At 43.3% G+C, this 22,873-nt stretch overlaps 1 protein-coding gene across 20 annotated transcripts in view; it reads left to right on the top strand.

The window, feature by feature from the left end:
- The window catches only part of rims1b (regulating synaptic membrane exocytosis 1b), a 94,452-nt gene that overhangs the window by 15,994 nt on the left and 55,585 nt on the right, over positions 1 to 22,873 (top strand). For 15 of the 20 annotated variants that reach the window (XM_080302650.1, XM_080302643.1, XM_080302649.1 and 12 more), the window contains exons 2-3: positions 11,645 to 11,858; positions 15,158 to 15,178. In XM_080302650.1, coding sequence (XP_080158776.1) covers positions 11,645 to 11,858; positions 15,158 to 15,178 — 235 coding nt within the window. The remainder of the gene's footprint in view (positions 1 to 11,644; positions 11,859 to 15,157; positions 15,179 to 22,873) is intronic. The other 5 variants (XM_080302648.1, XM_080302644.1, XM_080302651.1 and 2 more) reach the window with 1 other exon arrangement.

Below are 22,873 nucleotides of genomic sequence, written 5' to 3'. Positions count from 1 at the left end.
AACCATGAAGAACCTTCACGTTAACTTTTATAAGTGGAAAAGTGTTAGTGTTCGTCCTCCAGCTTCACTGTTTATGTTATGCTAACATAGCTGTGTCGCTAGCGATCACGTAGCACATCATTATATACCAGCTAGCCCAACTTCAGTAACCCTACAAACGTCACTGCTGTTTAGTTTCCTGTCTTCATTTATGTTGGAAGTGATAGCAGAGCTGTACGTTTGATTTTTTTCAGAAATCTCTCGGTCAGAACATGCAATATCATGCTTAGGTAACTAGCGAAACTAGCGAGCTAACTTCCGCTAGCTTCCTGCTAACTTCTAACTCCGTTAAATGTAATAACTTTTGTTTTCATGGATGCCTGGAAGTTAAACTTTATAGTTACACCTGGTAAAGCAGCAATGCTGATCGTTTTATTAAAGATGAAAGAATTTAGACAGTTTTTAACTCTTAAGTGATGCTGCAGTGTTGTTTGACCTGAAGAATACGGAGTTTAGGACCCAGATTACTCCCAGATTTAAGAGCATCTTAGTCCGACAAATATGACAATAACAACGGCCACTTGCATGTTCTGCAAAAAAATGTGCTTTGTTGTGTATCTGACGGACAAACACCAAACCAGTTCCACATCACGGAAGTTGCACCATTTTTACAAACCAATTCTGGTTCATCAGTTTCACTCAACAATCAGCCATGTGCGTATGAAAACAAAGGCACTGCGCATGCGCGTTTTACTCCCATTCTATCGCGATATTTCATTTTCCTATCGTTGCCTAACATTATACCGGTATTACCGTGAACGGTATAATATGGCCCAGCCCTACCTGCTGGTAATCTTTTTGAGAAGAGCGGAGACATTTACACGGTATCGGTATATTAACAACATTATCGTGCTAATAAATAGTAATGATTAAATAAACACTGCTTAGCTTAGGAGTAAATCTAAAAAGGTTTCTGCCTCACTTGACTATTTTTGTGCACTTTGGGAAACAGCCGCGTGTCTGTGTGTTGATACAGCTGCACACACTTGATATCTGGTTAATCATTAGCTACAGCATCAGAGACACAGGGAACAAAATGTGGCAGAGAAGGAGGTGCAGCCTTATCAGACTCACAGAGGAGGGGAGGAGGTGGAGGCTCGCGGTGTCTGGCTGAGTGTGCTGAGAGTGAGCGACCTGAGTGAGTAGCCCCCGTTAGTGCTCCCAGACCTCAGCAGCATTAAAGTTTAATGAGAATGCATTCTGCTTGGGCTGACCAGACTCTCTACATTGCTCTCCCTTCATCTCTGTCTGTGTTTGTGGTCAAATGAAGCCAAGGGAGTGTATCCTGAGCGGCCACACACACAGCAGGCTACGGGATCAGCACATAAACGACCTCCGCACGCTGACTTAAACAGCACGCCAAGCAACAGAGCCAACGTCTGCAAACATGCTACATCGCGAACAGCTGACCACACCTGTGAACTTGATGTTCCCCATATTTCCCTAGTGAGGAGCAACTTTGCGTGTTTAGGGCAACCGTGGTTCAGGGGTTGGGAAGCTCGTCTGTAACCGGAAGGTTGCCGGTTCGATCCCCCAGCTCTCTCTGTCCTGGTCGTTGTGTCCTTGGGCAAGACACTTTACCCTACCGCCTACTGGTGCTGGAGGTGCCGATGGCGCGATATGGCAACCTCGCTTCTGTCAGTCTGCCCCAGGGCAGCTGTGGCTACAACTGTGGTTTGCCTGCACCAGTGTGTGAATGTGAGAGGCCGGTCTGTTCAAATGTTGTCAGCCATAAACTGGTCCGTGGCGCAAAAAAATGCTGGGGACTGCTGATCTAGTGCTTGGAAGGTTTGAATCCTAGCTGCTCCAGTCTGCAGGCCAAAGTATACTTTGAGCATGCTAAAACCCAGGATGTCAACATGGTTATTTCTCCTTTAACACAGGAGTCTAAGGGGATTGCCTCACTTTCGTATCTAGCTTTAAGCAGCTACATGTGGAACTGTATGTTTTACCATTTTGCCTGGACACTTTGCTTCAACGTAGAATGGATAACATCATGGGAGTTTTACAGGCCATGGTTAATGCTGCTGCTTAAGTTGGTTAAGTCCAGGAGTTGTGCAGATGTGTATTTTTTTCCATTTGTGGCTTATTGTGTGTGGAGGTTGGGGAGAGCAGGATGAATAGAAGAAAATAACAAAGGAGGTGGCGTGCAACGGAGAGGAGACTGCTGGGATACAGTGAGGGGATTAGAGGTCGCCTGTAATTACTCCACAACTACTCCCCCAACTAGAGCTATGGCTTACACATCAACCAGCAGGCTGAGTGAGGTCAGAGGCTTTGTGATTTACATATGTGTGCGTGGCTCAGTATTCAACAATCAGGAGGACAACACAAAGTGAACTGCATATAGACAGCGATGTGGAAGAGACCACTGTGATCGCTTTCAGAGCGGAATCCCATACAGCACAAACGAGATGAGACAGTGAGGTATAGGAGGAAAAGAAATAAAGGAAATGGAGGAAGATGGATGTTAGAGGGATATAAATGGAAAAGAGAAAATATAAATGCATGTAGAGGAGGAAAGAGAGACGCTCAGGAGTCCATGCCAAAAAAGCACTCTCCTCCATAAATATGGCTAAAACACTCACAACATCAATAAAAGAGCTATCAACATCTAAGCACTATCTCTGGGAGGGGCTGCTGTAGTTTGATCCTGAAGGCTGAAGCCAGGCTGAAGCTGTGTAGCAGGAGGCCTGTGTAATTATGGCGCAGTAAGAACAGCAACGTGCTAGTTACACAAGACTGAACCTCCAGCGAACAATACAACATCAGGTCTGTTCTTTTACCCTCTTCACACCCATCAGTGACAGGGCAGTGCTGCTTCTTCAGTGCAGAGCTGTTAGGGCACTTCAGAAGAAGAAGATAAACACGGTTGTGCTTATTGGTTGAAGCAGCGGTGCCCAACCTTTTTTGCGCCACGGACCGGTTTAATGTCCGACAATATTTTTGTATGCATGTATGCATGAAAGCTGGGAATCAAACTCCATCAAGCCAGGCAGGATCAACCAGACTGCTTAAGAAATGTCTGCCCTATAGAGGTACACAGCAGCCATCTGGGTGTTTTTTTCTGCTATGACGTTTGTACTATTTTATAGCCTTTTGAGAGTTGATGGAGGCAAGTATGTAAAAGTCGTCATAGAGAACATCATGGCAGGCAAACAAGAAAGCAAAGAAGATGTTTGCATTGGGTTAGCAGCCATCTCTTGCTCTTCTCTTTTGGTTCTTTACTTTTTTTTTAGGTTATTTCTAACACATTTTCTATCGGTTATTTCAAGTCAGTAGTAGCAGTAGTAGTAGTATTTGTAAGCAGAGTCTTCTTGCTTTTATAGATTGCAGTTGCCTGAGAGGATCTGTCTATTCTTTTTCTGTCTCCCCCCTCTTCTTCCTCCCCTTCCTCTTTCCATCATCCTGTCTCCATCCTCTTTCCATCATCTACTCCTCAAGTGGTATTTATAGAGTGGCTCCGGATGCATCAGCTTCTCTCCTTCGCTGGTCTCTGGCCCACGCTTGTTTCTGTCTTGGCTCTTTTTGTTCATCCTTTGCTTTTTCACTTGTTCTCTCTCCCCCTCCTCCTCCTCCTCCTCCTCCTCCCTGTAGACAGTTTGTCGATCCATGTCTTTCTGAGATGGGATTCTGTGTGTTACACACTCCTCACCTTTTCTTCCTGCCATCCTGTTTCTTTTCTTTTTATCTCACAGTCTCTTCTCCCTTTCTGGGTCTGCTTGCTTTCATTTACCTCCTCTGATTACTCTGTCGCCATCCCCGAGCTCCCTCCTCTCTTTGCTTCCTCACAGCATGTGTCAACATGTCTGTTGTCTTCCCTGGTCTCCAGCTCCAGCAGCAGAAGAAACATTTTTCGCTTCAACGCCCTCTGTTGTGCTTGGATTATTGATCCAGTGAACTAAAAAAACTGCCATATCTCTGAAAAGTCCCAGTCAGTGTTCAATCCTGTCTGCTTCTTCTGTTGTCCACCTTAGGAATAAGAAAATAAGAAGCCTTCGATAGCTATTGATATTTGAATCGCACTCCGCAGATTGGGGAGTGGTGTCTTTTTCAAAGTCCTTCCAAATGCAAGAATGCAAGCGCCATCTTTCCTGTATCTATGCATCTATCTAAAACAGGGGTGGGCAATCTCAGTCCACGAGGGCCGGTGTCCCTGCAGGTTTTAGATGTGTCCTCGAACCAACACAGCTGATTTAAATGGCTAAATTAGCTCCTCAACATGTCCTGAAGTTCTCCAGAGGCCTGGTAACGAACTAATCATGTGATTCAGGTGTGTTGACCCAAGGTGAGATCTAAAACCTGCAGGGACACCGGCCCTCGTGGACTGAGATTGCCCACCCCTGATCTAAAACAATGGCAAGACAATCATAACTTTAATCTATTGCATGCTTAGAATATAAGTAAATTAATAAAACAAAAATAAACAGAAACACTTCCAAGGATGGGCACCGTTGCACTTTGGGTAGAACCATAGATAGTAAAAAGCATGGATGTAGCTTCCCATTATGAAGCCTTGAGACGAGTGTTTTTGCCATCACTGTGTTGCTGTTTTGAACTCATATATTACAGTTGAGCAGTGGATGACTCTCATTGTCTAACGACTTATCAATCACAAATCTTTAGCTGGCCCATCATGGATGATCCTCTTTTCTACAACTTAGGTTGACTAAAATGTATAAATAGACTTAATGTTTTATTCAATATGAACTGAAACACGTGATTGAGTCCATATACTCATGTTGTTTTACAGAGGCTGTTTCAGGGCTGTTTTGTCACGGCCCTGAATTGTATAAGAGAAAGAGGATGGTGGAAGTTTCATAACATCACAGCATCATTAATGGATCAGCTGACTGCTGATGACCTGTTGAAGTGTTTAATCAATATGGACACATTTGCTTTTCATCACTGTATCAGGTTTGTCTGATAATCTCAGACGAATATGAACTTAAAATTGATCTTTGCGTGAATTAGATTCAGCATACAGCAAGCAATGTAATATTCTCCAAGTTTGAACTCTACTTGCATCCAAATAACTTTTGTATGTCTGAATTATTTAAGGTGCTATCAATGATCTGGAAGCTAACTAGCACTACCAGCTTACTGCTAGCTTTCATATGTAGTAGGTGAGGGTTTGTAGGATTTTGTCATGTATGTACGTGGTACCTTTAAAAGTTACTTCTAAAGATGTACTAGAAAACCAGAATTCTTAGAAAAGAACAATTCACAGGATTTAGCTTTAGCTTAGCAGCAGTCTTTATGCTGGCTGGTAAAATCCAGGGTATTGAGAACTACACCATGGGTCATGAAAGGGGCGGGGGAAAATAAAACCAAACGCTTCCTGCTGACCTTTACTGAGAGTTGAAGCACACACGGCCTTCTTTCCAGTTTCTTGAACGTCCTCCTGCAGAGAGTCTTCTGCAAGGCGTCACTGGAAATCAGCTGATGGGACAGAAATAGAACTGCCCTACACACACAAACACACGCCAACAGACACATACGCACAAAACAGAGCTTTCCCCTCCCCATCCTTGGGCCATGTATTCATAGCGGCGCTAATTAACAACTCAACACCAGTGACTGGTGAGGAGAGCAGAGACAGAGGAGGGAGAGATGCAGAGGGAACAAGAGGAGGAGGAGGAAGAGGAGGGAGGGAGTTCTTGGACTTGCTGAATAGTTTATGCGAGGCCTGAGGCGAAGGCTAACCCGTGCATGTGTATACGTGGGGTTTCTGTCTGTGTCATTGTTTATATTTGTGCATGTGTGCTCATTTGCACACACGTGTTTTGACAAGGCCACGGCTAACCCGCATCTGGCTCTCTGTCCCTGCCGGCCCCCCGGTGATCACCGAGGGAGACGAGGCAGCCACAGATCAGCTGGTTCACACCACTGTGGCCCCTGTGGTCACTGTCTGCCACGGCCACATGCTACCAGCATGTAAAGGTGACTTTTTTCCATAATGTAATAATTTCATCACCGTATGAAGGCAATGTCATCTCGTAAAACTTTGGTCCTGATCAGACGCATTGTCTCTCTGCACTGAGTGGCTATAAATAGGGCAGCTATGAAAGTGATCCTATTTATAGTCTTAGTGTTGTGGAGTTAGAGAGACCCTGCTGGCAGACACTGAGACATGTGAGATGGGAGATTCTCCATGTAGTTAAAAAAGATTTCCCATGTTTTATATAAGAAATTGATCTTATTCTTTAAGTGATCTGTTCCAGAGGTATACAGCTTCTCACTTCCGAGAGCATCAGTCCAATTATCAGTGGGAGGCCTCACTTCCATTTCATTGCTTTTGGCGGTGTCTAGTAGGATTTCTGTGATTCTAATAGAATGACTGTGTGCGTGATTAGATTGTGAGAGGTTGCCTAAAAGGCCTTGATGACTCTTAGGCTTCAAAAGTTCTCTTATTTTCACGGGGAGTCTGCAACCGTCTGGCTAGCTACTGCTTCTAGAAATCCCATAAAGTTTGCTGAGAGGAGAAGTTCCACATTTAGCTTTTGATGGATGTTGAATGGCGCTTCCAGATTAACCTACAGTGTCTCACATGACAGGTTTCTTTATGCATTCTGATTGGTGGAGGAGTTGTGAAGCATGTACCAGTTCTCTTCAGGAGATTGAGTCATGGTGAAGGATTTTTCTGAAGGTGATCATTTAGAGATGCTTGTCCTTTGTCTTTGACATGTGTTGAGACCCAGAGCTACTTCAGGTGGTAAACCTATCAATTTTGCAGGCAAAGGTATAGCTAAACTCTTATTTCGAATGTTTTTAGCAGATGGTTTTAGTTGTGTTTTACGGTGACCACTGATAAGAATGTTGCCTGGCCTTGTATGGTTATCAGACAAAAGTATCCTGTGAGAAAGACTAACTTTCTTTATCATTGTTAACAGTTTTTAGTTGCTTGTTTGTCACTTCCCTTTCACATCCCATTGGAGGTGATGCATAGCTGCAGTTCTTAGTACTACTGACACCTGGCCTGTTACAACTGTGGTTTTTCAGGCTTCGGTTACAGCTGGGACATTCATGGAGAGTTTCACCCTTTTTGGAGATGAATGGGTTGAAATGAATATAACTTATACACTGCTTAAAAATGTAGTGTATACAATACACAGTATCTGTTGGTCTTTAGGGATATCGGCCTGTCAAGCCATGATGTATCAATGTGTGAATCAATTGCACCCTGCTTTTGTTGCAAATGAAAGCGACAACAGGTGCACCAAACAGGCAACATTGAGACACCCCCAAAACAAGGGGATGGTTTTGCAGAAGGTGACCATTGCTCTCTTTATTCCTTCTGACGGATTTTTCTCGAGCGATGATTTCGAGAGCTCCTGTAATTTTTCTGAGGTGGTGCTGCAACATTATTTGTTAAATGCTAAGAAATGTGACCAGCAGTTGGTACTGTTGAAGAGTTCTTATTGAGTCATGGAGCTTTTTTCTCAGTAGCCATGATTTGTCTTATTAGGTGAAAACGTATGTCCTTCATCGAGCCGCACTGTGCTTGTGTCCAAGCAGTCTTGTATTTTTAATATTCGCTCTCCCTTTTACCTCTGCTTTGGTCTCAGTAGCATTTCTCTTAACAGCTAAGATCAAAGTTAACCCTATAATCGTGTAGTTCTAGTGATAACCACATGACTTAATATCTAACCTTTCTGAAACAGCAGCAGAACACACGGAGTCAAAAACAAAGCTAAAAAGAAGCCAAAAAGAAGTGGTATTGAGACTGGTTCTCTTCTGGTTGATGGTCATTTGGGCCAAAGCTGGACTCACCTACTGCAATGGTAAGTGTTGTGCGGACCAAAGGTAAGCTAAGTTAAGATAGCCACACTTACCGTGAGTCAAGACCAACAATCAAAGCTCAAATTTATCATCGTTTTCTCACAAAAAAAAGTCTGATATCCCAGAACAACAGTGTGTGATCTTTATTAATATATTGGTTATTGAAAGAGAGTTTGGGTAACTGAAGTTAAGTGTGCAATGATGTCCTACATTCAGCAGCTGTTAAAGTTGGTGCAGCAGAGTAATTTAGGAAGAATCCAAATATTACAAATCATTTTTGTTACCAGTGGAAAAGTGACTCTGAAAGCTCCTCTGAAATACTTTAGTTCTCCTTCACAACCTGTGTTCCCAGCCATGGTGGCTGACCCCCGGGTACGCAGCAGGCACAGGCATGTAATCAATGAACACACAGCAGAGTGAACACAAAGAGCATGTCCTCACCTGAGAGGACGTCTCTTCCTGTGTCTTTCCGTAGTGATTATGTTTTTATCGGTGTGGTTAGGGTGACTCATGTATCTGAAGCTAAGTCAAGGTTAAGCTTATGCATTGGTGGAAAGTGTGTGAGTCAGGGGAGATGGATCTGGCAACACACACTCACGAACACAGACTGTATATAAAAGATGTCACTATGATGTCACCCATTGGTTAGCGTAGTTCCAAGCCGAGAGTTTTCAGCATCATCCAGTGTGGCTGTTTTTGTTTATTGAGACAAAGAGATGGATCCGACCTTGACCCCAGGCAACACGTTCTCACTCCCGAGGTGTAATATTTTAAGCTAGGTGACAAATCGTCAACATGTTACGCTTCCGGGCACCCAGCACGTTCCTAAATGACCAGATCGGAAAAATGAGGGAACATGAGAACCATTTGGAATCAATCCACACATGTTTGTTCATTTTCCTCAAATTGCTTTGGAAAACACTATTTCATGTCATTAAAGTGCTGGTTAAGGTTAGGGCTGGAATACATGGCTGGAATGTGTTTTACCGCGGGAGGTCACAGAGATGGGATGTCCCTAACATAGTCATCTCAGGCACAAAGAAGCGCCACCCACCTTCTGCTCAAACCTTCTGTTTGTAAGAGGCAGCCAATCAGAAAACATCTGGATTGAAATGAAGGGGAACTTCAACAGCTTGTTCAACCAGATAAACCAAGCCCGAATATAAAATACATAAAGATTATTTCCTATATAAATCATGCAAAGCTACTTTAATAGAGTCTAAAGGTAAATATATGGAGCTGAGCAGAGTAGGTCCCCATTCATTAATTCAGATTAAAATCCACAATAGTTGCAGTTTGTTAGCTAATAGTAGCACGTGCAATCAGAAAACGGTCACTGATGTGGATAAACTTGGAGACAAGGGGGACGAGAGCCTCCTCAGCTGAGCTCATGATTTAGGCTGAGAGCACAGATTTATTTATATATCATGAGCCGCGTCGTGCATCTTTAACGGTGCACGTCTGCTGAATGTGTGGAAACGATAGAAAAAGGCTGATGAAACTGTATCTCTAAGAACAGAACGGCTGGTGCACCGACACCCGCTGACACCCAGCGCTTGATGCTGCTGCGTTACCATGACAACCTGCTGCGTACCCTCTGTTTCTGACAGCTGTTCCCATTGCGCCCATGCTTTGCTCAGCCCCTGGACTCACGTCGGCAGGATGGATAGCTTCTTGGGGTCAGGGGTCATGTTTATGACGTTGCTGCCGTGGAATAGTCATGTTGGTTTTTCATCTGAAATACAGCTTAGGGTTTAATTTTGGAAAATGTCCATTCAACCATAAATTAAAGCTTAAATTGAAGCATTTTTAAGTAAAATACATGAGCATATGAGTATTTTTGCAGACATGCGCAGACACTTTCTATTGGAAGCATGTGATGTTTGTATCCGTCCTCCTCTCATTATCTATTGAACCTTCAAGGCTTCATCCTGTTTTCCTCAGTCACACACAGCCAATAATGGTGATGGATTAAGAGCTCAGGATCATTGTCATCATGCACTCTGAGAAAATAAAGTAACTTATTAAGAGCTGAGCCCTTAACTTAGAGGCTAATTTTATATTCTTTTATAGGATTTATAATTTCAGATTAAACATAACATACCTAAATGATTATCTGACGAATAATTTAACCAATTGATTTGTCATCTAACCTCAACATTAATGAATAAAAGCAGATTTCATTCAGCCCTCCTGTGCCTGTTTCAGCCATTTCTCGTGTGAGCTGATTGGCCGAGATGTGTCCCAGACCGCCGGACTCCTCCCCGCTCCAACTGTGCATGGTGTCAGTCTGCTGCAGCAGCACTGTGAGCCACAGACAAGCAGAAAGTCTTCAGTGAAGAAAATCACGGCCGCGGCTTTGACAGTTTCTATTCGACATTCTGTTTTTCTTTATTTGAGGACGACTAGAAATTTTTCTGAAATTGTTTACCATTTCATCCGGATATAGTGCCTTTTACTTAAGACTGACACAGACCTTTTTAGAGAAAGAAGAATCGTGTTGAGGCACAGCAACATTCTTGGACTTTGATTGGGTCATGCTGGAGGATAGTTATCTCTTTGATTATTTGTACCATGAAAAGCTGTTGACAACAGATCAGGTGTTATGTTTTCAACCCGTTTCCTGCCCAGCAGCTGACATACAGAAAGCGATGTCTGCTTACAATAGACCCAGGTAACCAGTCTACACTAAGTGTATTTGAAGGTCTTTTAAATGTATTTATTATTAAGTTACCTCGAGATCTGGGTGCTTGTGATGGGTGCTGTTTCTAAGCTCACAGCTCTGTTACCTCAGCACTGTTTCCCACACATACTTTGGTTACAGTTGAAGTTTTGTACCACAGGATAAGAAGCTGTCTGGAGACCCAGCTGAATGATATCGAAACCACCACAACAGCAGTTTGCCCTGTGACCCAGCCAATGGGAAAACAGAAGATGAGCAGGGGCGGGGCTTGCTGGTTAGCATGGACTAAACTGTCAGATTATTGAAATTATTGATGTTTTTCTCTTAAAGTTGTGGCTGAGTGGGCTGTCCAAGTAATGCCTGTGTGGAAAACACAAATCAGTGTGGAGCGCTCAGCGCCCTGATGACCAGCAGGTTTTCCACTTATCCCGCTTTATTTGTGGGTTTCATTCATTTGTCATTTTCAACTTTGTCAAGTGTGCAGAAGTGTGAATTTCACAGTTTTTGACAAATAGCTCAGCTAAAACGTCGGTGTGTTGCGAGAGCCCTGAATAAAGTTTGTTTGGTTACACAAATTGGCTGCAAATGTGTGAATGAAGCCATCTCCTTCCTGTCTTAAATCTCTTACTAAGCGAGGTAATTAAAGTCCCTGTCTGGGTCCCATATATGCGAGCCATGCTATGCTAATTCAGTATTCCTTTGACACTTCTGTGGAGACAACATTGTGGGTGTTTTCACATGGCCTGATTTGCAATTCACACTCGGGTTATTTCCATCACTGGCATCCTGGGAAGCAGGGAGGGAGGAAGTCTGTGAGCCACAGAGCGCAAAACTGAGCTGAAGTTTCACTTAATTGGGTGTATGATTTTTTTTTTTTCTTAAAGGGACCTTTCAAGTGGAGCTCTAATTGCCACTTATTTTCCTTTAACTGAAACATCACTTTCTTTTTCTGAACGATTTATTTATTCTAAGAATTATTCAGTTATTCAGACATCCTTCAACATCTTCTGGTTTGGTGTATGGATAATTAGACATCGAGATCTCTGTGAAGAGAGCTGGTGAGTTAAGAAGTTTAACAAACTAAAGTTCATGATGTACCACTAATGGGCAATCTTCCACTTCTGTCTTCTCTCCTTTCAGAACACTGCACAAGCAGTTTGAAAGCTACAAACAGGAAGTGCGTCGCATCGGGGCCGAGACGCGGCGCCAGCAGACCCAGCAGAAGGACGACGCGCCCACCTGCGGCATCTGCCGCAAGACTAAGTTTGCAGATGGCTGCGGCCACCTCTGCTCCTACTGCCAGATCAAATTCTGCGCTCGCTGTGGAGGGCGGGTCTCTCTGCGCTCCAATAATGTGAGAAGCCTCTGAATGTTTTCCTTCGTCCTCTCGTACTCACCTCATTCCTGCTGTATACGATACACGATCGCTCCTTCTGCTTCTGTGTGTTTGTCACGTCTGCTTTTTTTGTTTCCTTGTCACACTTTGGTGAGAACAAAGTGTATTGGAAGAATGGCTTGGCACGAGACATAGGTGCCAAGCCAATCTTCCAAAACAGGAGCCGATGGGAATATTAGGTTTGCAAGTATTGAGTGAAACCAACAGTAAAGCAAAATGTTGGGCACAATCACACTAAATTCTAGGCTAAAGTATAAATTTTTAAGATAAAATTTAGTCTGTGTAGTCGTGCATGTCAGTACCAAAGATATAAAGATATATATATATATATCTTTGTGCCCTGGTTCTGGTGGTGCCACGTGAAGAGTCAACTGATAAACAGCTTGTCTGGGTAATATCGTTTGTCTAAAAAAGAAATAAAATGCCAAACTAAAGCCAGCAATGCACTAAATGCACTGACCTGCACCAAGCCTGGGCTACAAGCTAAAAAGCAGCTTATTATAATTAAAGACACAGACTGTATCACCACGTTATCTCCATTCATGGGATTCATGTTGAATCAGTGTGCCTTCCAGCCATAAACTAAGCATGTTTGTGCTATTTTAAGACCCGGCCCCTCTTCCATCCAAGCTTTCTCTGGGCTCTCCTCCAACCCAAGAGAGAGGCCCACCTTCTGGTTATCTTACCTGACCATGAGCCCTCCACCCTTGGCCTGCTGGTTCCCAATCTGTTCAGTATCCGCCCATCCCAGCTGGGCCTGGACTCCCACTGGCACCACACGTATGTAGAACTCAAAAGGCCAGTCAAAAAAGGGGCTAAAGATAGTATCCCTGCTGGTACAGCCATTAATATTACTCTAACAGCAGGCACACTGCTTCACGGAAGTAAAGAGAGGAGGCTAGTATCATTTATAAATACAACAAATACGAACTTATTTGGACTTCATATAAAACCAGACAATGTGGTCTTCTCGAAGAACTTCATGGTTATACATTTAATTTAATAGAAATTTTACAAGTGAAATTTCAAGATGCAAAATCTTTTAAATATTATTTTAGGTGTAACTTCATGTCTTTACTGCTTTGATCTTCTTGCTGGAGATTTTTGTTCATTTGTTTGTTTCTGTATTTGTGATACTTTTACATAATGAATCAATTAACCTATAAACCTGCCTAATTAACTGGGGTTAGAAGACATCAAACACAAAATCTGCTCATTTACAGTTCATTAATAGATATTTTTAGAACATAATTTTTCCCCTTTATTTTTCTGGTCCGTCTCTCCTAAAGCTGATACGCCATTTTTCAAGATTCTTTCTAAGATTTGTTTTCTATTTATTTTAAACTAAAAGTTTCTGCATTCACAAGACAATTTCATTAATAAGTCCTTACAAGGAATACGCAACATGCAAGTCGTGCTCCACTTCTTCTCTCTATTTGTGTATGTGCATTAGCGAGCGTGTGTGTGTGTGTGTGTGTTATGTGGGAGTGATGTGTCAGAAGTGACGCTCTCATGGTCTCGGCAGTGCTTGCCTCTGTCCCGGCCCGTTTGTCCAGTCATGCAAAATAACAGCATTAGGAAAGTGTGAGATTTGTTGCATCACATAAAATTTTCTCCTGCCTACAGACTGCTCATTTACTCCACATGAGCAGAACACTTTATTTTCCTCCAGGCAGAAGTTTGTACCTCAAAATTACATTTAGTGCTCTATAAATATACTGTATGCACTTCATCACGTGCATTTTAATGAATGCACTACATACACTTTAAAAGTGAGCTGGCTAGAAACCGGCTTTTTGTCATTAAAAAAATACCACAGTACAAAGACGAGTACTAAATGTAATTTTAGAACATTGCCGTAAAAATACTCCATAAACCATTTTAAAGTCAACATGAAGTAAATATCAAAAACCTGTTTTCTGGGGGATAATTTTAAAACTGTACTACAAAAACTGTCTGGGTAAAATATCACGCTGTACACGACATCAGTATGTTGCACTTTCCTGGACATAATTTCACAGCCTCAAAGCTAGAGACTCTTTTGACAAAAGGACAAGGATCCATTCTCAGCCATACAGGGGCTCTGCAAAACTATAAAAACAAAATAATTAGGGAGAAATTATCAGGAAACAAACGTTTACTTGTTCATAAGCAGCTTAGTGTAATAATTAATTAATTCTGATTGAAAGAGCTGTGTAGTGCTGCCCTGTGCCCTGCAGAAGGCATCACAGCGACACACAAACCACAAAGCTTAGCCTCTACGTGACGCTGGGCGCTTACTCTATTAGTTTAATGAGCAAAATATTTTGGATTTAAAGGACCTGAGATTGTTTGCAGTGCATAAATCCAGAAAATGGGTTAAAAGGGAAGACGTGTCCAAAAAACCAAAACAGTTCTCTGTGTTGCTTTTAGTGTAGGAGGCATGGCACATCCTGATCCTGTCGCAGGTCACGAGCAAGCACGTTGCATGCCGCCGCAGCCTAACGTGTCAGCAATCACATACATGTGCGTGCTGTTGTCTCCGCTGCCCTCAGACTCTGATTATGAAGTATGTGAAATAACTCTGCAGAATGTAACTAACAGATGTTTGCACCACATCCTCTTTCTCCTTTTTCTCCTCATGCATTTGCCCTTCTCTTCTCACAATCTGTCCGCTCTTCCACGTCCCAACTTCACCTCCTCTACTTCTCCGTTCATTTTATCATTTATTTCTCTCCTTTCCTACTCCGACCCACCCCTTCCTCACTTTTCTTGATTCTCCCTGCTACCTGGACTGCATGCCACAAAGGAGGACAAAGTGGTTAGCATCCTTTTTTCTTTTGTTTTTTTCTGCTTTCTCTATGTGCTGTGAACGTGACGTCTGTACTACTCGAAGGTAAAGGAAGGAAATGCTGGCTGCGTTTAGATCTGGAGCTGATTTCTATCCTGGAAATATGATGCAAAACCAAATAAGTTCAGTTTCTTACACATTGGTGTCATCTGTCATTTAAAAAACAAGAAAACAGCAGTATCAGATGCAAGAGAGCAAGCTATTGGGTTGGAACGTAGCCAGTATTTGCACAAATCCGCTTGTGGATTACTGACTTAACTGAACAAAGGGAGTCTCTGAAAGTTCATATAGTTTGGTTATTTCTCTGAGCCTTTACTGTACCATCCAGGGTGGAGACACCTGGAACTGTTGTCTCCTCAGCGGTTACTCTCTCCGTATAAATCCTGACTAACTCTGTTTCCATTGTCTGTCTCCTCCCCCTGCAAAGTGTCTCATAGTGAAGGACAGGGTAAGACTTGCTGGACAATCCATGGATTTTGCTGCATGGGTCACAACTATTGTCCCCTCCTCCCACACACGGGTCTGTGCTCATTCGCAGTTTCAGAAGAGGATTTCAGACCCGCCATCGGTTTTAAGAGTTCCTAGAGGAGCTGGCTGGTGACCCCGTATTAGCACTCTAATTCTGAGAATGAACGCAGACCCTGAAAAGTAACTGACAGGCAGAGCGAGCATGAGCCATGACATAGGCTGTCTGCAGGGGCGTCTGAGCCATCCTGAGCCATCCTGAGCCATCCTGACCCCTCTTCCTATGGCTGTAGGCATGGCTGTGCTGTGAAGGGGAGGAATAAATATTTAGATAAAACAAAAAGGGGGTCTGGGAGATTGGCATTTCAACTGGCATGCATATAAGAATGCGAGAAAGACCTTTTATCTGCATAATGAATGCACACTCATGCCTGTGCATGCTTTCCCTGCCTGTGTGTTTGAGACCAGACCAGCCTTGCCATGGGGAGACGGGAAGGGCCCAGGTATATTTATATATTTATATGTATGTGTATGTTCCAGTTTGTCCTCTTACCACTTCCTGTTAATGCTTGGTCACTGCAAACTGCTGCCAAAGTGTTGTTACTGCCGAGAAATTCAGAAAGTCAAAGCCAGTGAGTTTCAGTTTTTTGATGTTGCACCTTCCTCATATAGAACTGAAGAGGATTCATTGTTTTACAGTTTAAAGCCTGAATAGAAATCAAGAGAGGTGACCCCAACAGCTGCGGAAATAGGACTATAAATCATAAATCTTATGGCGCTTAAAAATGGCCAGTCTTCTCGAGCACCTCTGGGCTGTAGACGTGCAGCAGAAACAGCCATCTGTCTGCAGGACATGATACACGATACCTATGATTATTATAGTCTGAAACGTGAAATAAAAAGGCAGGATGACTTAGTTTTAAACAGTCCCCAGGTTGTTACGGAAACCACAGCGAGCTCTGCAGTGTGATAAGAAGCTGGTGTGTGTTTCATGGCCCTCTCTTTGAAGCTGCCCTGCTTTTGCTGGTGCTATAGCTTGTTAATGGCTGAGTGTTTGTTTGTGTGTGTTTAATGTCAGCTCCAGATGGCTTCCAGAAACTGAACTAACTGCTGACAATCTGTCTGCTTTGTAGAGGCGCACTGCCTCCCAGTGGAGAACAGACAGGCTCCTAACACAGACACCTGACATCTTCCAGTGCCAATGAAAAATGCATTTCGAGCCACGTTAAGGCTTTTCCAAACTATTATATGCACTCTTCATTGTTCGTTTTTCTCTGATCTGGTTGCAGCTGTTGTGTGCGTACATATTTGTAAGCATTCAGTGAGTTCGTGACCTGCGAGCTACTATTAACACATTCAAACTCCTACACACCGATACTACCAGTGCTAAATCTTTGTCTCTCAGTGCGTCGTGCTCACACTGCTTTTTACCAGAAGGGCGGAAGCACTGCATAATCTCCATCATGTTTCTCAGTATAGGCGACTAACCTGCTGCTCTCTCTGCACACTTCACTCCTCTCCTCTCATACACGACTCAATCTGCAGCCTGTGTAACACGCGCGCTTTCTCCCTGCTTTAATTGTCTCAGTTTATGCCTTTTCTCTTTTCCTGCTGATACACCGACACAAATCTGTACACCCTTTTTTTTTAGATATAAAACAGTTTATCAGGCAGGAAGGTTTGACACACATCCTGGATTTGAAAGCTGATGGCTATGTCCATCATGCACACTGTGCAGCTCTAATGACTTCCTTGACTGGATACGTCAGTGTCAACAATCTGAAAACGCGCCTTTAATGCTTAAAGTGATTTGTTTCAGCTCCTATTATTATCATCCTCGCTGGAAAGTGAAGGCCCACGTAAACAATTCAAAGAGTTTCTTGGACACACTTTGTGTGGCTGCTTCTACTGCTGAGTTCAAAGAGTCCAACTGGGCAAGAAACAAGAGCAATCAGCAAGCAGTCAGATTTTAAACAAACCTCAGGGTTAAAAGAGGACCTCTTGTTCTTTTCCTATTTTCTGCTCCTATTAAACATGGTTGGGTTTCACGCAGTGAGGTCGCTCCTCATAAATCAAGCACAGAGATATAAGATCTTCAACCAACAGAGAAATCGAGTTAACTTTGCTGGACTTTACTGTGAGAAAAATAGCAGATCAAACAGAGTTTAATCAGAAGAATGATGTGAAAATCAGATAAACGACTGACAGGAGCCAGAAAAAAGTAAACATTTTGCTACATTTCATATCCAAAATGTGAAATCCAAATCTCTCTCTCCTCTATGTTTGCTTAATTAAGATCTCAGAATGGCTCCAACATGAAAAAGTTTTTTTCTACTCTTCTGGATGTGTGACATCAGCGATAGCAGGTCTCCTTATATGGTCATCTGAAGGGACCGGTGGGGTTGTGTATTAATGCTGTGCAGAACTTTGTAGATCCATTGTGTACATGTTGTAGTTGTGTTGTTGGTGGACCTCTAACTTAGCCTGTGCTGTGGAGAAGACAAAATAAATGCACACAAAGAACTTGTGAAGTGAAGTGAAACCAACTGCCAACTGCAGCCATTACCTGTGCTTCCGGTGGGCTTTTTGGAGGATTTTTGGTTCTTATGTTGTTTTGTTGATTTCCCCCCCTCTCTTACATACGTAGAGCATCATCGCCATTAATGTCAGGCTCTGTGTTGATGGGGGTTTTTTCAAGGAAGGCACACAAGGACTTCTGTGTTGGCTACGTACCCATAATCTTTCCCTTTACTTAAACAAAGTTGTATATAAGCTGATTACAAATGCAGAACATTAGTTCAGCTGTGGCTGTGAGCACAGGAACCCGCTGGTCTTTAGTTTGCAAGATCCAACCAATCAGTAGAAAGTTGCCTTAAACTGGAATTGAAGGGCTGCACCGAGGCCAAGTATGAGACAAACAAGGATTGTTCTTAACTGTAAATCAAGCAAAGCTAGTGCGGTAGAAGAATAAACATATGCACTGGAAATGAGGACAACAGGAATGCTTGGTGAGCACATGCAAGGTTTTTTGGTCACTCCAATAACAATGTCAGCCATAGAAAATATTCCCGTTGTTACACTACTGGTTTGCATCACTGTCTTCTCTAATGCAATTAAAAAATGCACTTTGTCCACAGACACTGCTGCGTTTAGTGCACAAAACACTTTCATCTTTTTCATTTAAAATGTTGTTAAACTGGTGAGAAATGTATGTTGGGTTTTTTTCCCAAACGTGCGTGAGAGGAAACGTGACCACATTGTGTAATTTTGCTTAATCCTATGTGGTTTTAAAAGCTCTTTTTAGCGTGGTGATGTAGAGCGTGGTGAGAAAGGCATTTCAAGATCGGAAGTGGAAAACTGGTGTGGATTTACAGCCACGCCACCTTTGCTTTTTCCTTCAGTCTTCCTCACCACAGAGTGGGTCTGGCCTGCTTACAGACTTGATCTACAGCCTTATTAGTGGAAATGGAGCATTATGTCTTCGCCGGTCATCGTTCTTCTCACCATTCACGATTTACCATTCCCCGTGAATGATGGCAGTTTACACTCAGCACCGCCTCGTATGTCATCCTGTCGAGGCATGTGTTTGTGTTGAAGGCGGGGTCGCTGCGCACACTGAAAGCCCACTGCGTCTCCCCACTGATCTGCCATCCCCAAGGCTCCCATCTATTCTGCCCATTTAAGGAAAGCTGATGTTCGCGCAGTTCAGGCCTAAATGAATGCTGTTCTCGTCAAATGCTGCTGCCGCCGCCGCCGCCGGCCAAGCTGCTGCAGCGATGCACGCCTTTCCCGTTTTGTCAGCAGATGGGCGTCCCAGACGCCGGGGGTGGGAAAAGAAGAGGGTGGGGGTGGAGAATTAGAGACATAAGAGTGACAGGTGTGCCGTGTCTTCATTTGTCAAGTCAGCCAGGTGTGTCAGCCAGGCGAGAAAGTGAGGAGAGATTAGAAAGAAAAGAAAGAACATGGAAAGAGAAAAGCCAAGAGAAAGGGAAAGAGGGGAAATTAAACCAACAGAGAGGAAAGACGAGAAAGGTGGAGGAGGGAAGAAAGATTTATTGATAAGAAATAAGGAATGGAAATTGGAAAGGAAAAGAAAAATGCAAAAGAAGAGGGGAGAAAGAGGAATGAGGGGAGAAACCAATGAGAGGAGAGAAGGGCTGAGGAATAATAGGAAAGAGGAAACAGAAGTCAAAGCTTTGAGAAGAGAGGGAAGGAAAACAGAGGGCTGGGTGGAGGTATGAAGGGTAAAATACAAAAGACATTTGTAGAAAGAAAATAAGGAAAAAATTGGGATACACATCAAGAAAAGGAAATATGAAAGGGGAGGATAAAAACTAAGAACAAGGAAACCAGGAAAACGGAATAAAAATGGAAATAAAAAGAGCAGAACCAATGAAGCCAAGAAAGGTTAGAATGGGAAAGAGATCAAATTCAATGAATAGCAAGGAAAGAAATAGAAAAAGAGAAACATGAGTGTTGTAAATAAGGAGGCAAAAGAAAGAAAGGATAAAACAAATGTGATGGAAAGCCGAACTAAAGGTTAAAAGAGGAAAGAAACAGAAGAAATGAACAGGAGAGATGAGACCATGATCACGTTCTTTTGAATCCTGCCAAAGCTGCAGTCAGGTTATCTGTCAGGTGACAATTTTATCTTTTTAATTTTTGTTGTTATTGCCTTTTAGCACTACACACACACACACACACACACACACACTGCTTTGTAGCCCTTTCCCTCACTGGCTTGTCTGTGATTTGGTTACCATGGAGAAGCACATTTTTAGGCAGAAGGAGGTTGACATTATTACACGACAGAAACAACAACACTGCCTACACACACACACACACGCACACACACACACACACACACCTCGCCTACAGGCAGTCGCCCACGCCACACTCTTCCAGGCATGAAGGTTTGAGAAGCGTCCTACATACAAGTCCTGTAATGCACATCTGCACAGACACGTCCTCACTCCGCGGCATCCAGTCAAGCTGCGACATGAACCCGTGGTGACACCAGAGTGGGCTGCGTATGGACGGAGAGAGCTGATTGGAGGGTCTCACATCATGCTGTGTCTCTCTCACGCACACTCATTATCGGGTGTATGTATATATCTATGCAATGACACACCAGCATATACACACTGACACACTAATTCCCCTTACGACATGCTTCAGGCTATCTAGGAACACAGAGTGCAATCACTCCAGTAAAGGATTAAATGTATTACATCCCCTTTGTGTGTGTTTGTGTGTGTGTTTGTTTGTGCGTGTGTTCCTATAAATTCTTTATTGTTTACTACCCTCCCCCATCCATGGTGCAAGGTTTGAAGCATACACAGAGGTGTGCTTTGATAAATGTCTCTCTCTGGATCCAGAGCACACTGACACACGTCTTCTGTATGATGATCTAATTTCAGGATAAAGCTTGGGGATGAAAGTGGCAACAACTTGCGAAGCAACGCACACTGCAGATGGTGCTGAATGAAGCTCAATAAGTGCTGAAAATGCTCTGTCCTGATTGGGGTTGGGTGGTATCTATTTTTTTTATGCCTTCATGATTTACTGAAATTTTACTGTGGTATGCATTAGGTTATAAAATAATAATGTGTTTTCAAAAAAGAAAAATGAAATCAAAAATAAAAGCAAGACTGTATACTTCCACTGAGGATAAAAAACCAACTCTCTCCACAACAGGACGAACTGAGTCTCTCAATCCAGGGACATTTTTATCTGTGTTTGTCGTTTGTGATGTTAACAGTAACAGTTTTTGCTGTGTCAGACTTTACAATGATGTTTGTGGCTTTTTGCGCTTAGTAGTCATGATGTAGAATGAATGGAGGAAGTGGAGGGGGCTGAGAACACAGCCGTGTAGTGCATCCATCTCAATGTTAGTCGACTCTTATGAGCTGGAGAAGGCCTAGCCCATTATTGTAAGGGCAGTCCTGGTCTGCATTACTGATGTAGAAGCTCCAACTGTCAAGGGAGACAGAACGATGGAGGCAGGATGTGAGAGCCATGATAGGGGGTCCAATAAAAGTCTATATTCTGTCTTCACCTGTTTGACTGTCTAGCGTGCACGTTGAAGTCTTCAGGTGATCGGATGTCAAGGCTGGGGTCCATGCACAGAGACCTTGTCATGGATCATCCTGTCAAGGGGGGCCTGAGGCCAGAACATGGGAGTGGACCCAAATGCAGACACCAAACGGAAAAGCCATAAGATATTAGTAAACTTTATTGCGAACACAGAGATTAGAAATGACACGACGAGGGTACGTAGTGCAGAGTCTCTGACATGGAGGCACTGGGAAAGAGGGCGTCTGTAGTTCTGAGAATGAGGAGTTAATGCAAGGAGGAGAGAGGAATATTGATTCTGCGGGCTTACTTACAGGTGGATGTCGTGAGGCTCTGGGTAAGGCAACCAAGTGAGCGTCCGAGAACTAACTGCCGCAGGAATGAGGACACATTCAATCTCTTATATTTAGTGATGCAACGTGGAGCAAGTTCACGGGAAAGCGATTTCAGAGGAATGTCATAGCGGTGAGCCATACCTTTTGTTTTGGCTCATACCTGGGAGCAGGCATTAGATCTTAATCGTTCTGTGTAGCGGCACTGACGATCCTCCCTGGTCCAAGTCCAGATGCATTGGACTTGGACCAGATTAAACCGCGAGGTCAGTCTCGACTTATGGGAACAGGAGAGGTCAGTAACCTAGGGAGGCTTCAAAGGGCAAAAGACCAGTTGCAGATGAGGTAAGTGAGTTCTGTGCGTACTCTACTCAAGGAAGATGTGAAGACCAGGTTGCTGGGTTTTGTGTAGTGATGCAGCAGAGAGCTGATTCCAGAGCCTCTCGGTTTGGCCATTGGACTGAGGATGGTACTCAGAAAATGGAGGCTGACCATGGCAGTGCAGAGCAGAAAGCTTTCCAAACCTGTGAATCTTCATAGGAATGCTGTGGAGTCTAAAAAACATGATCAACAGGAAGCTTGGCAGTCTCTTAGGCAAAAGGCAGTTTATCTAGAGCAATCAAATGAGCTGATTTGGAAAATCTGTCTATTATGGAACAAATAACTGTTTTCCAGGAAGATGCAGGTAAACTGGTGACAAAATCTAGTGGAATGGATGACCATGATCTGTGAGAGGGTATCAGTGGTTGGAGCAATCATAACAATCATTGTCTTCATGCATGCTCAATCATCCAGGTAAGGAAATCTCAAAAGGTTGATTCTGTTCATCTGGACATTTTCAGTTGGAGAAACGTTTCGTCACTCATCCAAGTGACTTCTTCAGTCTCAGCTGACTGCAGGTTTCCCCAACAGGGGGAACTGGCAGGACAAGGCATCAGGCTTGATATTCCTGGAACCTGGACAATATGAGACTGAGAAATTAAAGTGACCAAAGAGCAGAGACTAACGGGCTTGGCAGATGTTAAGTCTTTTAGCAGTTCTTAGATAGGTTACATTTTTGTGGTCTGGCCAAACAGTGAAAGGTTGCTCAGTTCCTTCAAGCAGGTCCCGCCATTCTTCTAGAGCCAATTGACTGCTAACAGCTCCTGGTCACCCACATTATAATTTCACATCATAGGAGTAAGGCAATGCAAGAAGGCACAGGGTTAGAGCTTACCTTGGGGCCCCGAATGTTGACAGTATGACCCCCAACTCCAGAATCTGATCTACCG

Source organism: Astatotilapia calliptera, chromosome 6 (assembly GCF_964374335.1).
Source record: "Astatotilapia calliptera chromosome 6, fAstCal68.1, whole genome shotgun sequence".
Classification (NCBI taxonomy): domain Eukaryota; kingdom Metazoa; phylum Chordata; class Actinopteri; order Cichliformes; family Cichlidae; genus Astatotilapia; species Astatotilapia calliptera.
This window is presented reverse-complemented; position numbering and strand designations above follow the sequence as displayed.